Below are 16,775 nucleotides of genomic sequence, written 5' to 3'. Positions count from 1 at the left end.
ATGCTGTCGGGTGGGTGTGAGGGGCCATGCGGTGCTGTGGGGCGGGGGATGCTGTCGGGTGGGTGTGAGGGGGCAGGGGGATGCTGTTGGGTGGGTGTGAGGGGCCATGCGGTGCTGTGGGGCGGGGGATGCTGTCGGGTGGGTGTGAGGGGGCAGGGGGTGCTGTTGGGTGGGGGTGCATGGGGTGCTGTGGGGCGGGGGATGCTGTCGGGTGGGTGTGAGGGGGCAGGGGGTGCTGTGGGGCGGGGGATGCTGTCGGGTGGGTGTGAGGGGGCAGGGGGTGCTGTGGGGCGGGGGATGCTGTCGGGTGGGTGTGAGGGGGCATGGGGTGCTGTGGGGCGGGGATGCTGTCGGGTGGGTGTGAGGGGCCATGCGGTGCTGTGGGGCGGGGGATGCTGTCGGGTGGGTGTGAGGGGGCATGGGGTGCTGTGGGGCGGGGATGCTGTCGGGTGGGTGTGAGGGGCCATGCGGTGCTGTGGGGCGGGGGATGCTGTCGGGTGGGTGTGAGGGGCCATGCGGTGCTGTGGGGCGGGGGATGCTGTCGGGTGGGTGTGAGGGGGCAGGGGGATGCTGTCGGGTGGGGGTGCATGGGGTGCTGTGGGGCGGGGATGCTGTCGGGTGGGTGTGAGGGGGCAGGGGGTGCTGTTGGGTGGGGGTGCATGGGGTGCTGTGGGGCGGGGGATGCTGTCGGGTGGGTGTGAGGGGGCAGGGGGTGCTGTGGGGCGGGGGATGCTGTCGGGTGGGTGTGAGGGGGCAGGGGGTGCTGTGGGGCGGGGGATGCTGTCGGGTGGGTGTGAGGGGGCAGGGGGTGCTGTGGGGCGGGGATGCTGTCGGGTGGGTGTGAGGGGCCATGCGGTGCTGTGGGGCGGGGGATGCTGTCGGGTGGGTGTGAGGGGGCAGGGGGTGCTGTGGGGCGGGGATGCTGTCGGGTGGGTGTGAGGGGGCAGGGGGTGCTGTGGGGCGGGGGATGCTGTCGGGTGGGTGTGAGGGGGCAGGGGGTGCTGTGGGGCGGGGATGCTGTCGGGTGGGTGTGAGGGGCCATGCGGTGCTGTGGGGCGGGGGATGCTGTCGGGTGGGGGTGAGGGGGCATGGGGTGCTGTGGGGCGGGGATGCTGTCGGGTGGGTGTGAGGGGCCATGCGGTGCTGTGGGGCGGGGGATGCTGTCGGGTGGGTGTGAGGGGCCATGCGGTGCTGTGGGGCGGGGGATGCTGTCGGGTGGGGGTGCTGTGGGGAGGGGCTGCTGTCGGAGGGGGTATAGGGATGCTGTGGGGCGGCGATGGCCTGGGCACGGAACCACCCCTTCTCCCCACCCCCTGCGGGGCCCGTGGCCGAGCGCCCGCCCCGCCCCGCCCCGCCCCGCTCCGCCCCCGTGCGCAGCGGGGCCGGATGGGCTGCGGAGCCCGCCCCGTCACGTGGGGAGCGCACAGAGGGTGCAGGATGGTGGCGGCTGCGGCGGCGCCCGGCGGCGGCAGCGGGTAGAAAATGGCGGATTTCGAGGCGCTGAGGGTGAGGACAAAACTCGTCGCTACCCCGAGCGCCGGCCTCCCCGCGCCCACAGCTCGGGCTGGCCCCCTGAGCCGGGGCCGGTCACTGATATAGAGTCTACCCCCCCTCCCCCGCCGGCTCCCACTGGCCTTTTGGGGGTCACCACCTCCTCTGCCAGCCCCCACCAGGGTCTTCCCTCCCCCGCGTCCTTCCAGCCCCTCAGGGTCTTGACCCACTAGCCCGGATCTCCCCCCCCCCCCACCGCGTCTCCTTCCCAATCTGCCGCCTCAGGGTGTGCGCCCCCCCCCCCCCCCAAGTGCTCGCACACTGCTGAGGGCCCAGGTTACATTCATACTTCCCAAACGGGGATCGGGGGCGGGGGCAGTCTAAGTGGAGGTGTCCTGCCCTTGCTCCCCAGATTTGGAGCTTTCTGTGATTGCATGCCCGGGCATTGATCTCTCGAATTGTTATTTGCCAAAGTTAGGTGGGGGAGAGGAGAGGACCCCCCGCCCCCTTCTCACACACACACACACACACACAATTCATTGTGAATGTGGCTTTTTTTTTTTTAATCTAAAAAGGGAGAACACTTAAGCTGTCTTTTAAATGTGACTTGAAGTTAGAGATGAATGCAGGCCTCAAGTTAAGGCGCTTTGTGCGGGCACACACACTATCTTTCATTAGCACATCTCAATGACCTTGTAGTCCTCACCTGTATGTTCTTTGACTTCAAGAAAAATGCTTTCTATTGTCTTACTTTTTTTAGAGGTAGAGGAGTGGAAAACTTGTAAATCCTGGTTTCCATTTTCATGTTGAGATTGTTTTCCGACATCTTGAAATCATCCTTATGATTACATCCAGTTTACACTAGTATAGAAAATTTCTGCCTACTAAGTGAGATGATTTGTAATTGAGATCTGAAAGGAGACAATTATGCAGTCACGTATGGTACCTTTTTTCTCTATTTCACAGAAATGTGTATCATTTTGTATTGATTGGGGGCTAGGAGGACTCTCAAACTGATTTTTAAAATCAGATTTGAGAGGTTAAATTTGCCATCCAAATATATTAATTGAATGAATTTGTGAACAGTATACCAATTTCCATAGCCCTTGCATTTGTGTATTTTTTTGTGGCAGAACTATTCCATTTACCCTTTTTCACTCGATATCTTTTTACACCATTACATTGAACTCCTATAAACACTTTCAACATCAAGCACATTTCTTCCTTTGAAATATCTGTTAAAAGTCTAATACAAAGAGCTTGTTTTTTAATATCTTTTTAATTTCCTTAAAGCATCTGCAAACATCTTTTTTTGGTATATGACATTTTCCTTCATATTCTTATTTTTAGTAAATACAGCCCAAGTCTGCAAGAGTGCCATGCTTGCAGTGGGAGTTCTGTGTGTAGGTTTGCAAAACCACTCTTAAACTTTGTCTACGGTAGGGATTTCTGCTGTCACCAATTAACATGAACCCCAGTGCTAGCACCAGTGGGAGCCCTGGTGTAGAGAAGACTCTAGTAGGTAGGCTCCTTTTCACCAGGCTTAACTAACATGTGGGAAATGCTGGCAGTTGCCAGAGCTCTGCCTGTGTTAGGGCTCCCGCCAGTGCTCACATTGGTTCAAACAAATTGGTCACAGCCCTGGTGGGGAATTTTCCTAATCCAGATAGGATTTGAGGGAAGAGCAGAGTTTGGTCTTCCTGAATATGAGCTTTCTTTCTGAATTGATTTAGTAAGATTTTTTCTTTTTTCTCTTTTTTTTTTTTTTTTTTCAGGCAATATAGGTGTGGTTTGGTTTTGTTGGCTTTTTTGGGTTTGCTCGTTTGGTGTTCCAACCCCCCTTCCCATGTCCTACTATTGATGGTCTTGTCTCCCTGCAAACTCTACACCAGGGAACTTCAGTCTCTTGTTTTAGCTCACTTGCAGTTTGCAATAGAAAGGAGGATATAGCAAAATGGGTGTTGTCTCAAAGGAGGTATAAGATAAAAGGTTCCCATAAAGTTCATTCCATCTAGCCCCTAATTACATTCCGAATGAATTGGAAATATACATCTGAAATGTCCAGTGTAGAGGTGGACATCCTGAATTTCTTCACTAGACAATGTAGGTTTTGACACGGCTTAAATTGTCTGGAAGGGACTCTTCCTTCTCCATACTTCTATAGATAGAAACTTCTGTAAATTCTCCCCTTCTACAATTTGATTGTTGGTTGTGCTGCTTTATCTTCCCCTCTATTTTTATCTCCTCATAACGCCAGATAGCAGGAAGTAAGTTATATGTGGTCTTTAAGCATATTACTACTGTGCAGGAGCATAGCTAAAGTAGCTTTAACTGTAAGCCCTTTGAGGGATGTGATTTGTATGGTTCATTAATAAACTATACACATCTATGTAGATTGTCCCTTGCTATGGCTGATAGAGGGCTGTATGATCCAAGAAAGCTTTATATTATTACTAGTCTGGTGAATTAAATGATCCAGGAGAGCAGTGGTTTTCAAACTGGGATACGCATACCCTTTAGTGGTACGTAAGATTTCATTGAGGCATGTGAGAAAGATCCTGTATTGGCAGACACGCATGATGTTATCCCTTACAGACCGTATCTCTCTTCTCTCCCCCCCCCCTTCATAGGTATATGGTGACCCTATCTCCAATGGGGGTACACAGTAGACTGCATTATTTGGAAAGCAGGATACACAGTTTAAAAAGTTTGAAAACCATTGCAGTGGAGAATAGGGGCAGGATCACATTCATTGTAAATTATAGGAGCCTCCAACTTCCATGATGAGGGTAGGATTTGATGAGGAAAACTATGCTTTCCCTTATCCTCATACCCAGTTTATATTCCTGCCTCAGTTATTGGTTTAGATAAGATATATTGCTAGGGGAAAAAAAAAATCCCCATTGTCGAGGCACCTCAGTGACTCTCAATCCTCAATGTAGATATTTTCAGAACACTTCCTCTGAGTGGAAATGTTGTTACCCCCATTTTACAGATAAGACAGTGGGGCCAGAAAGACTCAGGCACAGATTTTTAAAAAGAAAAGGACTACTTGTGGCACCTTAGAGACAAATTTGTTTGTCTCTAAGGTGCCACAAGTGCTCCTTTTCTTTTTGCGAATACAGACTAACACGGCTGCTACTCTGAAACCAGATTTTTAAGAAGTGTTTCAGCATTGCTCTGCTCAACATTGCAAGACCTAAGTACCATTAACTTCAGTGAGACTTAGGCTCCTAAGTGACATAGGCCTTGCATTGCTGAGTGAGTAATGTTCATATTTTTAGAGGCATTTAGGTCGTAATGACTTGCCCAAGGTCACACAAGAAGTTTGTAGTGGAGTAGAGACCTGGGTCTCTTCAGTTCCAGGCTAGTGCCTAACCCCTGGATTGCCCTTTCTTTGTAAGAGTTCTAGGGTAATGCTAGATAGTGACTGTTGGTCCAAAGTGATGGCTCTGATGTTTCAATTTCTATTTATCTTATTTGTAAACTAGGCTGTCTGTGATCTGGATCCTCTAGTCCAGAGACTATCTTGATGTCTGTTTAGCACAGGGAAGGTGGTGGTTTATGAGCCCTTTTTGTGATCCCATGTTGCTGCTGGAGAGAGTGCAATGCAGTGCATGTCTAGCCATTAAGGCCTTTATTCCCATTGATAGATCACAGTTTAAAAGACGGAGCATGAAGCTCACCTGTTTGGATTAGTGATCTGAATTACAGAAATTCAATTCACAGATATCCTTTTCTTTTAGACAGTTTCTTTTTGACAGCCACTCCTGCATGCCCCACAGTCAAGAAGGAGAATGTCGTCTTCTCAAACTGCTTTTATGGATAAACCTCCAAAAATTTCCTCCCTAAATTACTGTTTTGTGGATTAATCTACAGTATTGTCTGTGGCAGAGTTACTTGCTACACTGATGCTGAGCAAGCTGTTCACTTCAATATGTGGTCTCTACCTGTCTTGTGAAGGGACATTAGGGCAGCTTGGAAAGCTCAATTTTTATAAGTAAGGTCACTGGCAGTTTAGAAGCAGCAGATCAGAGTTCAGGCTTCAAGCTTGATTCTGGGGTTTTTTAGGCCAACAGAGTGTGAGAATGCTGTAGAGGCAGTGTGCTCAGCTTTCTGGGGTGAAAAGGCATTTTTATGTTGTGTTTTATGATTGTGGTATTAACATACTGTGTGGGGAACCATTACCAAAAGGTTGGGGGCAGTAAGCCTTTCATTGTGGTTAAAGAAAACCAGGAGATCTTGTAGCCACCATATTCCCAATTTTTTTGGAGGGGTGTCACGGATTGTCACGGTACTCTATTTGTTTTGTAAAATTGAATGCTTTTTATTATACTTTGGTGTATTTGTATAAAGACTATTGCATTAAAGTATAAGCTTTTGTTGTCTCTCATACAAATGGTCATTGTCGTTCCTGAGCAAAACAATGCTCTGAACGTAGTTTCAAGAAAGTCTTGAGAAAAGTTGTTACCAAAAACATCCAGAGTAAGCCTTACCGTTCACAGACCTTAACATTGTGGAAAGATAAGGTGAATATTGATCAAGATGGTTTAACTGCATAGTGTATAATGGTATTTCTTTTAAAAGCATTGTGGCAATCTGAGGAACTCTAAGGTTTAGGTTGAAAGAAGCACACATTTGTGCTTATCTCTTAATATTTTGTGTTTTTAGAAGGAAGACTTCCATCTGTGTGGACAATAGAAAAGTTTTAGGTGAACAAGAATATACATGTTCATTCCTTTTATATTAGGAAACAAATTAGGTGTGACATTGGGAACCTGTCATGCCATTTGGAAGGAAAGAAGAATGTGCCAGCAGAAAGAAATTCAAGTGGATCCACATTTCTGTACCTAAAAAGAAGTTTGAATCCACATCAGGTTTCGTTAGGGCTTGTAAACAATGGAAAGTAAGTAGCATCTCATTTTAATAACTACATCTGCTTTCTGACTGGGTAATACTTGCTGAGACGCATCTAATCAGTGAACAGAGCAAGGGACTAATAATATCCTACTCAAAAGACACAGTGGCTGAGAGGAGTGCATGCAAGTTTGGAAGTCTCAAACTTCTGAGTTTTAAACTTCAGTTCCACAACAGAATCCTTGTGCAGCCATAGACAAGATACTTAACTTTTCTGCATCCATTTCCACACTTTGTAAAATGGGGAGAATAGTTGCCTACTTAACGAGAATATTGTGAGGATTAGTTAGTATTCGTACAATGTTTACAACATGTAAAGTGCTATATGTGTCCTTAGTATTAAGAAATAGAGGAAGAAAATGGTAATAGGATGTGCAGGTATACAAAACATTTTTGTATATCTACAGTAAACTGTACTATTGCCATACTGTGTAACATTAGTTGTTCAAGTATAAAATTAAAACCACTGCACTTAACCCATTTAATTTTATCCAGTATAATAATGCATTTTAAAGCATGGGTTCTCAATTGCTAGCTAGGAAGGAAACAGCATATTATAAAGTGGATGAATTTTGTTTATCTTATGTCCCATTGTGCACATCTTTCAGTTTTTGTCATGTATTACTTGCATCAAGGGCTCTGGGTTTATGATTTCTAACCCAAAGCCAATGTGTAATTCTTGATAAAACTTGAGTGGTGGAATGCAGCTGTGACTAGACAGTGAACAGTTGTTTGTAACTATATGATGGAGAGATCTCAACATTGTTTAGAACATTCCATTCATTCAGTTTAATAAAATAACTGATTAATTGTAGATGGAAGATAATCTGTAATACTTTGGACTTTATCCTGCAGTCCCTGCACACAAGTATCCCACTGATTTGAACGGATTTTGTGTTACAGGTTTGGTACCTTAGATATTAAATTGCAGGGCGGGGCGGGGGGGAAGATGAATGGTAATACTCCTAGATTTTTAAAATCCAGTAATGCACACAAGCGATATTTAAAGAATGTTAACGGGGGGGAAAAAAGTGAGACAATCCATTTCATAGGGTAAAAAAGCTATGGGTTGCTCCTTAATACCTGAGTGGTGAGCATGTAGGGCCAAGTTTTCAGAGATTTGTGGGCATCCAACACAAGCATGCAATTATGGTTTACAATACTATGCACTGGGATGCATGCAGCTTTGAAAACCTAGTGCTTAATTTCTGCATTTCCTCATTAGCTATACATTGCATTGTTTTTCTTGCCCTCCCTATTAGGGCTAGATAATCAGATGGTGTAAACAAGAATAGCTCCATTTATTTCAGTGCACGTACTTATTTTTGAGTTAAACTTGCTAACATAATTTTTGTTACATGAGTGTAGAGTAGAGAACTAGAATGAGGAGGCCTTGTTCTGTTCATGAGTCTGTCACAGTGTTGCTGAGCCACCTTGGCCAAATCACGTAAACTCTCATTGCTAGGGCCCTTCCAAATTCATGGCCATGAAACATGTCACAGACCATGAAATCTAGCTATTGCAGGGGAGGGGCAGTGATGGGGGCACCCCAGCCAGGGGCTCCTACTGGGCCCGTGGCTCCTGCTGCTAGTCCACCCCTGGACTGGGAATAGACGAGACTTAATCTTCCCCTGCACAGCTGCTCTGGGCAGGGAGATCAGACCCACCTCGGGCTACCTACCCCAGCTGCAGGAAGCTCCGGGGCTGGGCAGAGAAGAGCAAGTCCTGTCCCTCCCCAGCCCGGCTGGGACTAGCAGCTAGGAGCCCCTGGGGCACCCCCAGCAGTATGGGGGAGATCAGACTTACCTCCACCTCCGGTAACCTCCTGTGACTGCAGGAAGCTCCAGGGCTGCTGCCTTCAGAACCTAGCTCTGAAGGCAGCGGAGAAGTGAGGATGGCAATCCCATGGATCATGCCTTCTCGTACTTACACACACACATGCTTTGCCACCTTCCCCCATGACTCCCTTTTGGGTCGGGACCTCCACTGTTACAACACCCTGAAATTTCAGATGTAAACATCTGAAACTGTGAAATTGACTAATTTTCAAATTCTGTGGCCATGATATTGACTAGAATGGACTGTGAATTTGATAAGGCCCTACTCATTGCCTGTGACAGTCTTGAGATCTTTGGCTGAAAGGTGGTATGTAAGTGCATTAGCAGCACTATTAGCAGTCTGCAGAGTAAAAGATGAGTTGGGAAAAAGAATGTAGAGATTCAAGTACTACTTGGTTGAGTTTTTTTCCAAGTGGAGTAGTGGATTTAGACATGTGCTTTCCATTAATTTCAGTGGAAAATACCTAAATTCCCTAGATTACTTTGGAAAGCTCAGTCACTGTTCACCTGCTACACTTAAAGCTTGAATTGAAACAACCATGTCTAGTTTTTGAATAGTAACTACTACTTAGGAAAAGGAAGAACTACTTTGATTTCAACTTCTTTTTAAATGGGTGAAACTTTCCTGTCTATATTATTTGGATCTATTGACCTTCAAAATCTTGTTTTTGCAAAAACACACTTGAATTATAAAAGCACAGGAAAAACCACTTGAAGTTCCCAGACTATTTTTCCTGTTTTAAAACTTAAACATGGTCCAACAGAACTTCCTTCAAACTTTCTCCTGCCCGCCGCAACACCCTCCACCCTCTCCCCTCCCCCCCAAAGAAAAAGGAAAGAAGCTGATCGGGTGCAACTTTGACAAAGCATGAAGTCATAGCTGGAAGAGATTTGATTTTTACATCTGAAGCTTGCATCCGTGTTTAAAAAGGGTGATGGTGGTTATATGTAAGAGAGACTAGAAATTAAAACTAAATCATGAAAACACCATCAATAGCCCATATCAGATCAGTAGTGTGAAAAACACACTGGTAACTAGGCTATAGTTTTGCAGTGTCTAGAGAACAAACAAAAAATGAAAACAACTTTTTGGAACCTACATTAGGTATAACTTGTAAATGGAAATATTTACTGGAAATTACTAAGGCATGATCTTGCAAATAGATCCACAAGAGTAGATGCTTATGCCCGTACAGTTCCTGTTGATTTTAATGGGAATCCATAGAAACATAAGGTCCGTTCTGATGGATCTGTTTGCAGGATCAGGAAGTAAATTATGAAATAGGGACTTGATCCTGCATTCCTTACACATCCAAAACTACTGTTGACTTAAAGGGAAAGCAGAATCCAGCTCTAAGTGGGATGCTCTGTTAATGAGAGTGTTTAATCACTTGCAGTAAAATCAGTGTTAGCAATATTTTTCTTCAAAAGCACAAGTTTCGTACATCAGTGCAGTGTACATATTTTTCTACTTACAAGATGTATCTGAGGTGCATTGACTCTCCATTTAACATGGGGGTTGTGACATTGATACCAATATGCAATAGCAAAATCTAGTCTTTAGAATTTCCACATTAAGCATGAGTTGTTTCTAGACATGCTTGACTGCAAATTTTGCCTTGATTAATTTTCAGGAATGCACACAAGCAGCAATAAGAGAAATGGAAAACATACTGCAAGACATAGCCAGTTTCTTTAATCCTTGATCAAAAGAGTTTCCACATTACATTTTGGTTTAAATTCTGTTAGTATTTATGGAATCCATTGTGACTAGGTTTAGGGAACAAAACTTTTTGCTGATAAAGTAAGAATTTCACAATGCTATAACATTTCTTTGTTGCATTTGGTATATAAACAGTCTGACCTCCAAGAGCATGTTAAGTCAATAAAGCATTTTTCTTTTTAATATTAAAATTTTATTATTTTCTTATATTTTTCTAAATTTCAAATACATTGCAAGACTCTTAATTATACTGTTAATGTAAGCTAATTTTTTTAAAGCCCCAATGTTTTCTTTAAATCTCCATCCCAGGCCCAAAAATAAACCTTAAAAATTTTACTTCATAGGGAGCATGATTGGACCTGAAGGAGGGAAATATGTCAAAGGATTTAAAATGTATATGTCCTTTTGACAGTTTGAAAGTCATTTCTGGATGGCTGGATATGTATATTTATCTCGAATCCATTTTTTTCATGTTCAGTTTTTGGAGATTTTCCGCTTTAACTGAAGGGAGTGAGAATTTGAGGTGACACTTTTTTTTTTTTGGGCAGTCAACTTGAGAATTCTGAGTGTGCTAATTTTAGCAGATGTATTATACTGTATAGTGGGAGAATAATTGCATATCTACAGTAAAATTGTTTGAAAAATAGAAGTTCAAAGATCATGTCAATACCTGCAATATGGCTAATAACTGCTGACAGCCAATTTGATTACAGTGATTCTAATACCAAGTTGTTACGGAGAAATAACTGTATAGTGCGTGATGTGAATTGGACATACAGAGCTGGGAACTATACAACCATGGGGTTGGGGGGGGGAAGACTAGGATAACAAATCAGTAACTCGTTTCAGAGTAGCAGCCGTGTTAGTCTGTATTTGCAAAAAGAAAAGGAGTACTTGTGGCACCTTACAGACTAACAAATTTATTTGAGCATAAGCTTTCATGAGCTACAACTCACTTGCTGTAGCTCATGAAAGCTTATGCTCAAATAAATTTGTTAGTCTGTAAGGTGCCACAAGAACGCCTTTTCTTAAATCAGTAACTGTGTTACATCTCTGCTCTGGTGGAGGCAACTGTGGTTTAGACTAAAAATAACTTTTTCCCTACTTACCTAGTCCACAATTATATGATGGATTTATCTGCTCTAATACCAAAATAAGGGATAAAACTATCTTGAAATGTATTGTCAACAGTTTCCAATATCAATATTTTATTTACTTTCAAAAATTCCAAGACCATTTAGGAGTTGGCAGTAAACAAATAACATTTTATAGAATCCTAGGTCCCTGTCATTTCAAACTCCTATTTAGGTCATCTGGTTATCTCCCTGGCTAGTTAGTATTGTTACTTACAGTACATTTATGGCTATCCTGGACAAAATACTAGAATGTGTCAGATCATGGGACTTCCTCTACTTCCTCTGGAAGACTTCCACATTGCACACCTTACTGTGTTTCAGTCTCATGAAATCTCTCCTGTTAGTCACCCTAATTCTTCCCTTCAGCAGTTTTTTGATTCTGTAACTTCTAGCAATATCATGTATCATTCTACATAATTCCTCTCCACCTTTTACTGTTCAAATAACTGTAGCCAGTTATCATAGTACCTTTAGATGGCATCTGTTAGCCAAGTATTAATGGGAATTCCCACTAAAAAGATGTATCAAGACTGTCCAAGACTTTATCACACACTTATGAGAAACTACCTTTCCAATCACAATTACTGTCAACTGCTAATAGTCTAGGAAAAACACACCCCACTTCAAACATTTTAGATTGTAAATATTCAAGATGAGTAATTAAAGGATAATTGTTTAATGGTGATGGGAAGAAATAATAGAAACGTATGGTCTGATTTTCCTGTTTTCCCTTCATCTTTCTCCCTCAATTCCAGCTGAAGTCAATGGGAAGTGTGGGTGCTTCACACCTTTGAAAATGAGGCCCTTAGTTGTGATCATAATAAGATAGAAGGGCGTGGTTTACAGAACATTGTCTGGGAACCAGGAATAAACTACAGTAGAACCCCATTTAACTGAGCCTCCATTATACAGCTCTCCATATTTATCAAAGCACCAGCTGCCTGGGGCAGACAGTGGCCAGGGCTCAGGAAACCATTCTCTGGGTTATTTGGATTTTTGGTTATCTGATCTGGCCCCAGTCCCAATTAGATCGGATAATCTGGGTTCCACTGGAATTTTAACACCAGCTCAGCAACTGGTCCCCCTGTTGTGTTGAGTGAATCTTTTCAAGGAACTCTCAACTTTCAATTTTTTGTTAAACTGACTAGATTTCAAGTAGCTTTATGTATTAACCTGCCTCTGGCAGGGGGGAAATAAATCAGTCTTGTGGTTTTGCATACACATTTTCCAGTCATGTTTCCCTCTTTCTCAAAATTATCTTCTCTGTGGAATAGTCCTCTACAAACAGGAAAACTGACCGACTAGCTGAATATACAGGTGAAATAGTAAACGGTCTAAATACAGAGAACTCTCAAATTCACAGAGTAAACAAGCTGAAGAAAGACTTTATTTTTTTTAAAAAGAAAAGGAGTACTTGTGGCACCTTAGAGAATAACCAATTTATATGAGCATAAGCTTTCGTGAGCTACAGCTCACTGTAGCTCACGAAAGCTTATGCTCAAATAAATTGGTTATTCTCTAAGGTGCCACAAGTACTCCTTTTCTTTTTGCGAATACAGACTAACATGGCTGTTACTCTGAAACCTTTATTTTTTTAGGTGCTACTTGTGATAATAGGAGGGGAAAGGTCAGGTGGGTGTGAAGTTTTAAGTTGACAGTATCCTTTTAATTTTCTAAAGCATGAAATCAGATCTGAAAATTAATGAGTTAATTATGAAATGGCATGTAGTAACTATTGTTTGGGACCTAGATGCACTTTAGAAAAAAAAAGGTAATCAAAATTACCTTTAAATGAGCACTAATCCTTTTTAAAATGTTGTTTTACTTTGAAAAAATCAGTGACGTTGAATAGTAACAATTCATAATTCATATAAATTTTTGCAAAATTAGTTATCTATCTAGTTCATGGTTTCCCTAACTCTGGAAAGCTGAGCCCTTCTTCAGGAGAAGAAACCAACTGCACCTCCTTTTGATCCTACCTGAGGAAAGAAAAGGAGTACTTGTGGCACTTTAGAGACTAACAAATTTATTTGAGCATAAGCTTTTGTGAGCTACAGCTCACTTCATCGGATGCATTCAGTGGATTCCATCCGATGAAGTGAGCTGTAGCTCACAAAAGCTTATGCTCAAATAAATTTGTTAGTCTCTAAAGTGCCACAAGTACTCCTTTTCTTTTTGCAGATATAGACTAACACAGCTGCTACTCTGATACCTGAGGAAGTGATCCCGCTCTTTAGCAAATACTGGTCTAGTTGAATAGGCAAGATCATACTCAAATTTTGGAAATGCGCAAGGGGCAAAGCTATACTTAGGGAGAGGCACTACTGGTTTTTAAAGAATAAATACTAAACCTGAGCAATAAAAATCTATGTACTTGCAGAAATGAATTTTATATGCTGTACATATTGGGAGTACTGTGCTAACCTTAACTTTTTTCTCCCTTTAGAATATGGTATCAAGTTTTCGAGTTTCTGAACTACAAGTGTTGTTGGGCTTTGCTGGACGTAATAAAAGTGGGCGCAAACATGACCTCCTGATGAGGGCACTGCATTTATTGAAGAGTGGCTGCAGCCCAGCCGTTCAAATTAAAATCCGAGAGCTCTATAGGCGTCGGTACCCAAGGACAATTGAAAGTCTGTCTGACTTGTCACCTGTAAAACCTTCAGTTTTCAATTTGGATAGTAGCTCCTCTCCTGTGGAACCTGACTTGGCTGTTTCTGGAATCCACCCACTACCTTCTACTTCAGTCACCCCTCAATCCCCTTCGTCGCCTGTTGGTTCTGTGCTGCTTCAAGACACTAAGCCTCACTTTGAGATGCAGCAACCATCACCTCCAATTCCACCTGTCCATCCTGATGTTCAGCTAAAAAGCCTCCCATTTTATGATGTGCTTGATGTTCTCATTAAACCTACAAGTTTAGGTAAGTGTTAAATTAAGCAATCTGTAGAGTTTGTTGTTAAGACTGACTAAAGCAACCATCATTTGATCATTACATCTGATCAGTAAATCCAGATCCATAAAATAGTGAGCTTCCCACATTAGACACTTGTATAGAGGTCAACATTTCCACTTTTTGAAGACAGACAGTGCTGCTTGTCATTTTATAAATTGCTCTAATTTCCACTCCCAGAAGCAATAATGTTCTTTACCTGCAGCCAAGTGACACTCAAAATCATGGTTCTCTTCTGCCTTTGAAAATACTAAAGAAATGACTTCCTGTATGATCTTTGCAGCAAAACGTACCTATGATCAGTATAACCAAGAAGCAAACCTATCAGGGCCAGTAGAAAATGGATTTTGGAAATAATTTTTGATCCATGTGGGTGATCACAAATTGCGCCGTCGTGTTGCTAGAAGGAAGTTGTCAAGGCTAGCAAACTGTCCTCCAGCTACAGAAAATTTGAGATGTTTGTTTTCAGGGTAGGCTATGAAGAGCCCAGCTCTTCCATAATGAATGTGACATTATACCAAATGAGTGAAGTAGATTTAATCACTTGATGAATGTTGGTTGTGCAGAAATGATTGTTCACCTTACCTGTTGTTGACTGAGGCTGTGGCTACATTTGCAGAGTTTTTACACGGTCAGTTTCACCAGTGGTAGGGAACTGGTAAAAGAAAAGTGCTGGTTTGTGTTCTCGCTTACTTCCACAGGCATCAGATCATGTTCACATTTGTAACACTTACATTGCCAATGAGAGCAGTGCATTGAGGGCAATTATCCCACAGTGCAGCTCTCTCCATTTTGAGGATAGGTCTGGTGGGAAGGAGGGGTGATCGCGGGGCATCCTGGGTCTCTGCACAGTCTCCTCTCCCCAAACACTGGTCAGCTCCAGTAGCTCAGCACTGCTCTAAGCAGGGGATCATTTGCTCTGATAAGTGAGCATGTGCCAAGAAAACAGGAAGGGGAGTTTTAAAGGTCCTGAGGCTTTACAGCGGGAGGGGTAGGACATCTGTTTACATGGTGTCAGAGCTGCTGGCCAGAGTGGTCACCTTAGGCACTGTGGGATATCCTCAGGAGGCTAAAAGCCATGTGAACAGGAAGAATGTGTCTTCACTTGCACATCACCACAAAAGTGTCACCTGTAAGAACTGTACGCCTCTTGTGGAGGTGGTTTTCTGTTTGCGGTGAAACGTCTGAGTTTCACAGCAAAAAGTCATTGGCAAGTGTAAATGCTCTCGTGGTTTTTGCGCAAAAAAGGGACTTTTTGCGCTTTAAATGACAAGTATAGACATGCCGTGACTGTTTTTATTGGAGTACAGAATAGAACTGTTGTGTGCACTTCAGCAATTTGAAGTCCTGCTTATCCTCAAAGGCACAGATTTTAAAGGTATTTAGGCCTTGGCGCACTCAGTGTTGCAATGCTTATGCGATTTAGGGACCTAAATCTCATTTTCAGAAGTGTTGTAGGCACTTATAGCCTTAGACTAGATCACTTCTGAAAATGAGATTTAGGCTCCTAAATGATGTAGGCATTGCAACGCTGAGTGCACCAGTGCTTAAATACCTTCAAAATCTGGGTCTAAATTCAGCTCCTGTAAAACATATTGTATCTTTATGAATGTTGGTTTCTGCTTTTTTTTTTTTTTTTTTTTTTTTGAACTTCAGTTTGTTGCATCACATTTAATATTCATGCCTCCGAGACTGCGCATAAGATGGTCCCTACCTCCATCTTTGCTCTCATTTTCTCTCGCGCTCACTGCTAATTGTGGGCATTTTTCTTGTCCTAATTCCTTTGTTTTTTCCCTTCACTCTTCTGTACCTGCCCCCATGACTATGATAGACTTTTTTATCATTTGTTAGTAGCTCCCTCTTTCCTTAAAAACCCATTTCTTCACACAATCTCTTATAAGTGATCACTATACTCTTCCCTCAGTTGAACTTAATCTTTTGGATTGTAAACTCCACAAGGCAAGGATTGTGTCATTTTCTGTTTTTGTACAGTACCAAGCACACTGGTGTTGAGCAAGTAATATAATAACTAGGGCTGTTGATCACAGTTAACTCACACAATTAACTCAAAAAATTGCGATTAATTGCAGTTTAATCACACTGTTAAACAATACCAATTGAAATTTATTAAATATTTGTGAATGTTTTTCTACATTTTCAAATATATTGATTTCAATTACAACACAGAAAACTAAGTGTATACTGCTTACTTTATTATCATATTTGATTACAAATATTTACACTATAAAAATGATAAAATAAATAGTATTTTTCAGTTCAGCTCATACAAGTACTACAGTGCAATTTCTATGGTGAATGTGCAGTTTACAAATGTAGATTTTTGTTTGTTACAGAACTGCATTCAAACAAAACAATGTAAAACTTTAGCGCCTACAAGTCCGCTCAGTCCTACTTCTTGTTCAGCCAATTGTTAAGACAAACAAGTTTGTTTACATTTACAGGAGATAATGCTGTCCGCTGCTTCTTTACATTGTCACCTGATTGTGAGAACAGGCCTTCACATGGCACTTTTGTAGCCTGCATTGCAAGGTATTTACGTGCCATATATGCTAAACGTTCATATGCCCCTTCATGCTTCGGCCACCATTCCAGAGGACATGCTTCTATGCTGATGATGCTTATTTAAAAAAAAAAAATGCATTAAATTGGTGATTGAACTCCTTGCTGGGAGAATTGCATGTCTCCTGCTCCTTTTTTA

At 42.7% G+C, this 16,775-nt stretch overlaps 1 protein-coding gene across 9 annotated transcripts in view; it reads left to right on the top strand.

The window, feature by feature from the left end:
- The first annotated feature begins 1,391 nt into the window (after positions 1 to 1,391).
- Positions 1,392 to 16,775, top strand: part of PIAS2 (protein inhibitor of activated STAT 2) — a 54,364-nt gene continuing 38,980 nt past the window's right edge. For 7 of the 9 annotated variants that reach the window (XR_012158838.2, XM_073343474.1, XM_073343475.1 and 4 more), the window contains exons 1-3: positions 1,404 to 1,506; positions 6,242 to 6,397; positions 13,552 to 14,026. Coding sequence is in view for 8 of the 9 variants with exons in the window: in XM_073343474.1 (XP_073199575.1) it covers positions 6,275 to 6,397; positions 13,552 to 14,026 (598 nt within the window). In the remaining variant the exon portion in view is untranslated. Of the gene's footprint in view, positions 1,507 to 6,162; positions 6,398 to 13,551; positions 14,027 to 16,775 lie in introns of all 9 variants that reach the window. The other 2 variants (XM_073343469.2, XM_073343470.1) reach the window with 2 other exon arrangements.

This window comes from Lepidochelys kempii, chromosome 5 (assembly GCF_965140285.1).
Source record: "Lepidochelys kempii isolate rLepKem1 chromosome 5, rLepKem1.hap1, whole genome shotgun sequence".
Classification (NCBI taxonomy): Eukaryota; Metazoa; Chordata; order Testudines; family Cheloniidae; genus Lepidochelys; species Lepidochelys kempii.
This window is presented reverse-complemented; position numbering and strand designations above follow the sequence as displayed.